The sequence below is a fragment of the Taudactylus pleione genome, unplaced genomic scaffold, assembly GCF_031769625.1.
Source record: "Taudactylus pleione unplaced genomic scaffold, aTauple2 ptg000376l, whole genome shotgun sequence".
NCBI lineage: Eukaryota > Metazoa > Chordata > Amphibia > Anura > Myobatrachidae > Taudactylus > Taudactylus pleione.
Genome location: NW_028284777.1, coordinates 739,977 through 745,976, shown reverse-complemented (window position 1 = coordinate 745,976; position 6,000 = coordinate 739,977). Strand labels below are relative to the sequence as shown.

The 6,000-nt window shown below is 40.4% G+C and overlaps 1 protein-coding gene across 3 annotated transcripts in view; it reads right to left on the bottom strand.

Moving 5' to 3' along the window:
* Positions 1–1,148: 1,148 nt before the first annotated feature.
* The window catches only part of LOC148508125 (coiled-coil domain-containing protein 158-like), a 100,369-nt gene continuing 95,517 nt past the window's right edge, over positions 1,149–6,000 (bottom strand). For all 3 annotated transcript variants that reach the window (XM_088445016.1, XM_088445018.1, XM_088445017.1), the window contains exon 22: positions 1,149–1,958. In XM_088445016.1, coding sequence (XP_088301142.1) covers positions 1,930–1,958 — 29 coding nt within the window. In that variant the 3' untranslated portion in view covers positions 1,149–1,929. The remainder of the gene's footprint in view (positions 1,959–6,000) is intronic.

The window sequence follows — 6,000 nt, the reverse complement described above, 5'->3', positions numbered from 1 at the left end:
AGGATCGCTTCTCTGACGGATGTTAGAACTTCGTTTCAGGGTAATCTCAGAGTTCAGCTACCTTTTGTCTCATCGGTGGCACAGTGGAATTTGTCTTTGGTTCTCAAGGGGCTACAGGCTCCCCCATTTGAACCTCTGGACTCAATAGATTTGAAGTGGTTGACAGCGGACATTTTTTCTCCTCGCTAACTCCTCTACCCGCAATGTCTCTGATTTGGCAGCACTCTCTTGTTGCTCCCCTTCTTTGATTTTCCATCAGGATAGAGCTGTCCTCCGTACACGGGTGAGTTACCCTCCTAAGGTAGTATCCTGTTTTCATGTGAAGAGATTGTGGTTCCAGCCTTCAGATCTTTCTTTAGGTGAAGCCTCCCTGGATGTGGTTCGTGTTCTCCTTATCTATGTGGATCGTACAAACTCTTTTAGAAAATTAGACACTCTTTTTATGTTGTTTGGTTTTCACAAGCGAGGTTGGCCAGCTAACAAACTCTGGCTCAATGGCTGCGCATGACTATCTCTCAGGCTTACGCGCAGGCAGATCTCACTGTTCTAAACACGGCGACAGCACATTCTACTCGGTTTATGGGACCATCGTCGGCGTTGCGACGTGGTGCCTCTGCTGAACAAATGTGCAAGGCGGCCACACGGTCTTCTGTCCACACTTTTCTTAGGTTCTACACCTTTGACATCTTTGCCTCTCAGGATACTTCCTTTTGGGTGGCTGATTTTCCTTTCTGCTCAGGAGCGTCCCCACCATTAAGGAAACTGCTTTTGGAAATCCCTGTGGGCCCCCTATGGACTCTGAAGAAGAAAATAAGAGTTAATGTAGACTTACCTTTGTTAACTCTTTTTCTTCATGGTCCATAGGGTCCACAGGGCACCCACCCTGACGTTCCTGGCTTCATTGGGTAATTTTTCTCTCTGTCACGGATTCCCTCATCTTCTGTGAGTGTTTCTGGTGTACATTGTCCTTCCTTCTCCTCTTCCCTTCTCCTGCAAGCGGCGGGGTATATGTGGAGGAGGACCCGAGGCATTATGGGAGCTGAAAGCTTAATTGTTTGGTGTCTGGATCACTCCAACCACATTTCCCCATGGTATCCCTGTGGACCCTATGGACCTCGAAGAAAAATAGTTAACAAAGGTACGTCTACCATAACTTTTATTTTTGTATTGTATGCATGCAATTTATTGTCTTTCTCAACTTGCATTCCAATAAAACTAAGAATGTAAAAAAAGACCTAAACACTGGAAGATTGCTCCATAATAAATAGTTTTCTTTTATTCTTTGCTATGATTAATAAAGGATCGTTCGGATTATTTAACATAGCATTTCAGGGGCATTGTTGCCATGCACATGGAAGCATGCAATAGAAAAAAAAATATACAACATAACATTATGTACCTATGCTTTTTGTTGTTCTTTGGAAAAATTTATATGACATGGACATTAAAGGGCATTATAAAACAACTACTAAAACAAATGTAAAAAGATTAAATATAAAAGTAATAAAAAAACAGTTTACTTTTGTGAGACTGCCCTAAATTTGGACTGTAAAGATGATGCTAACCATTCTTACTTATTACTCGTAGGCTACCCCCAACTACACAGATTACATAATTGTTCACATTTTCAATCGACAAGTAGAAATTTTTATTTACATTTTCTTAGTGCATGTAGATTTTATTTTAGTTTTCATACGGATAGTAAGTACAGATAGGTTGTGGAATTGTCCATTTCCTCCTCTGAGTGGTAGTACATATAAAATCCAGGAATTGCATTATAAAAAACAATATTCACATTCATTGATAGTGTTTGCTAAGAAGATTTCAGCCAGTCCTATTCTTTAAAATGTCACGCCCACGTGTCCTGCTTCACTTCAGTCGTATTTCAGGTTGTTTTTTTTTGGGGGGGGTTTACTTGAATATTTGTTGTTACCTTTTCCCAATCATTGATGACATTTCTGAGGTAGAAAAAAAAACACAAAATCTATAATCATTTTCCAAATAAAACCATGACCTTTCAATGTTATATTGATGCATATGCTAGATAAAACCTTTAACTGCATATAAGTCAATTAGATTAAGGATATAATTGACTTATTACTTAATGATTCTTAACTGACTTAATTAATGACTTACTCCTTGCCCCTATGCGAACTGTGGCTTATAAATTATACAGTTTCTAGGAAACGTGACTTAAACCTGATTATTGGATTTTTGTAAGTAAGACAATCACCTGCTTATAAAAAAAGAAAACTATTACGGTATTGTTTTTGCTTTTCCTCTTAGCGTAATGCCTACATCAAGTGTTTTATTCTTCAATTCAAAAAATATTACATATATTGACTAAAAAAGCATCAACTGTTATTTATTAAAAGGATGTGGAATAAAATACAATTTATCATGTAATGTTATTACCTGGTCAGTAACATGGGACAGCACAAAGCAGTATTTTAGAATGTAAATTGTGTGGTTATGTTGCAATGATTTCTGCTCAGGGGTGTAGTGTGAATACAGATGTGTCCTCACTCTTCTTTGCTGAAGTTGCACCAAACATCCCCTCCTGGCGCGCCTGGTCCTTTGAGACTCTGCAAGTGCCGGGAATCTTTTTATGCCGAAAATGTGTCTAAGGGCCGTATTCAATTAGAGGCAAAAAGTCCGAATCCGCGGAAAAGTATCGCAGGTGACGTCATTTCGCCAGGCGGAAACTTTTTGCTATGAATAGGAGGCGGAAAAAAGTGCAGAATTGCGGTGTTGGGGTACAAAGGTGGGGAAACCACCCTGCACCCTTGGGACAGTTCCCCAATGCTTAACCATGTCAATTTTTTTTTTTTTTAAAAAGTGAAGAACACACCAAAAAATGACTTTGAAAAATGGTGGAGAAAAAGTACAAAGTTGGGGTACAAACTTAAAAACTAGTGAAATAAGCTTTTGGTTGGGCTGCAAGTATGGGGAGGTGTTTTTTGATTGCAGATGCATGCTGAAGGTGCGTTTTTCAAGTTTTTTAAACTTCACTTTTGCGATTTTTAACCATGCTTGCACCCATTTTCATGTACCCCAAATTTGCTGGGACTAGTTATTTTTGCAAAAAAACCCTGCTAAATGCTATTCTTCACCACTTGTGCAAAGACGCTAATTAGCAGCTATTGAGAGCATTTAAGTACCCCAAATAGTTTCAGTAGAGCTGTTCGGGGCCAACTACATTGATCCCCAATGTTAGTGCATTTTTTGGGGGTGTCAGGCTGATTTCCCCAAAACTGACAGCACTTTTCGCCTGTTTGTGTTTCACCGGGTCCCATTTTTTGCATCCTTTGGAATTGCATTGGGTGAAAAGCAGGGGGGCGCCCGATAAGTTTCCGCTTCCAATACACGCGATGTAGGCGAAAAGTACAATTCGTCGACTGCAGCGAAATTATCATGGCTAATTGAATACGGCCCTAAGTCACAATACGATGCACCAGGAGACTGTGCTGATTAATTTGATATGTGACACTTGTATATCTATGTGCGACGTAGTCTCTCAATCAGTATGCGAAGCACAATAATGCAGCGGCCACAGCTTTTTTCCACACCAAGTTCCATTTACAGTCTCAGTCGCACACAGATATACAAGTGTCACATATCAAATTAATCAGCACAGTCTGCTGGTGCGTTCTAGTCACATTGCATCTTAAGACACATTTTCGTCCAAAAAAAACCCGGTGCTAGCATAGTGGCACGGGACCTTTCGGCTCACACATGCCAGGCATATCGCGCTGCATGATGTATTGAGGCTGTAACGACACATCTGTATGTCAGTAAATAACAAACAAGCAATGTCTTCATGTGCTTCTCTTGCCCCATGTGTTTTTCCTTCCCTTACTTTTACCTATGGCACCTAACCCTTGACTTCTGCCTCCGTAGTTCCTAATTTGAGGGATAAGACCGATGTTGCAGCAATGTTTATATACCATATCCTTGTCCTGCATTGACTTGTACTGTAAAGCAGCGTGTCCACTACGCGATGTTACAGGGCAAATGCACGATCACGACATCGTAATCGTGCAATCGCTCAGTAATCGTGCACAAATCGGGCACTATTATGTCGGAAATGACCAGCGATGCGCGCTCCCATTGTCATTTCCGACATCAATCATCTACTGAACATGCTGGTCAATCTGTCGATAACGACAGATTGACAAAAAATTAAAAATGGCAGCTGCTCAAATCAATCTGGCAGTACTCTTCAGGTGCATGAAAGGGAGGGGTCATACCAAGTAGAAAAAAGTGGGGGGTTTTAACCCCCTATTGTTCCTCAGCACACTGAATTGCACCTGCAACAATACATGAAGACTCTATGGTGATAGAAAATCAGAGATATTAGTTGCATGCATTTGCAAATCCATGGGAAGCTGCTAGACCATGTCACGGCTTCTCTGTTACTAGCAGTCCCTAACACTACGGGGTTCACGTCCGGGGCACAGGGCACACCAAAAAACGTCCAGCCCAGGACCCCCCAGGGCATCACACGAAAAATGAAGGGTGATGTTGAAGTGTAAAGTATAGATGTGTAAGACTAATTAAAAAAAAGTGTTGAAAAAGGGTTAAAAGTAGAGATGTGCGCAGACCCCCGTTTTGGTTCTGGATTGGTTTTACCAAAACCTCACCTCCGTGTTTTGTTTTCGTGTTTTGGTTCTGGATTTTTTCTCAAAAAAAAAAGCCAGCTAAAATCACATAAAATGGGCCTTTTTTTTGTTCCTACAGTATTAATAACCTCAATAACATTTACTTCCACTTGTTTCCAGTCAATTTTGACCACCTCACAATATTGTTTCTTTCATGTAGTTAAAGGGCCAAAAGGTTGCATCCAGCTTGCTGGCTCAAAACTGATTGATATAATTATTAATAGAGTTGAGAACTGTGCAAAGATCATGGTTGGGATACCCTTGAGGATTGAATAATTGATAGTTGATAGTTGTGCAGCCCCTGGCTGTAAAATTGATAAATTAATTAAAAAACAATTCATTGGGTGCAGCCCCTGGCTGAATAATTAATAAAAAGCAATTCATTGGGTGCAGCCCCTAGCTGTTTGATAGTAAATTAATTAAAAAAACAATTCATTGGGTGCAGCCCCTGGCTGTCTACATTGATAATAAATTAATTAAAAAACAATTCATTGGGTGCAGCCCCTGGCTGAATAATTAATAAAAAGAAATTAATTGGTACAGCCCGACTGTAAAATTGATAATAAATTAATTTAAAATAAATCTTTGGTTCCTAAACCAACCATAACATTAATTTAAAATGTCAGGCAGCAATGCCCCAACCAGCACATAATGGAAAGGAAAAAGGTGCAAGATGGAATAGTCCTTGGGCCCTCCCACCCACCCTTATGTTGTATACGAAACAGGACAGTTTAACAAACCAATCATTTCAGTGACAAGAACTGCCAATTGTAGCTGAAATGATTGGTTTTTTTGGACCCCCATAAAACAAGCTGTCAATGTGCATTGAACATGGAATGAAAATGATCCCATACACAAACTGGCTTTACATTACAAGTTGTGGTCGTCCTCCCCATCAGTGTGTACATCCTCTCCGTCACACAATATTAATTCGTCCCCGCTGGAATCCACCAAAGGCGCCTCTATAAGTTTTTGATGTAATTGTTGGTAGAGGTCTTCCTCATGGAATTTGTAATTAATTTTAATGAACATCATTTTTTCCACATTTTGAGGAAATAACCCCCTACACCGATCACTGACAAGGTTGCCAGCTGGACTGAAACGTCTTTCGGAGTACACACTGGAGGGTGGGCAACTTAAGCAATGCAAAGCCAGTTTGTGTATGGGACTCCAAATTGCCTCTTTTTCCTGCCAGAATTAAAAGGGACTGTCTGACATGCCTATTAGAATGTTATCTCTGAAATAGTCCTCCACCTTTCTGTGAATGGAGACCGTATCACACTTAGTCACGGTAGAAGACATGTCACTATTAGGCAGTTCTCTCAGGCCTGACCAGATG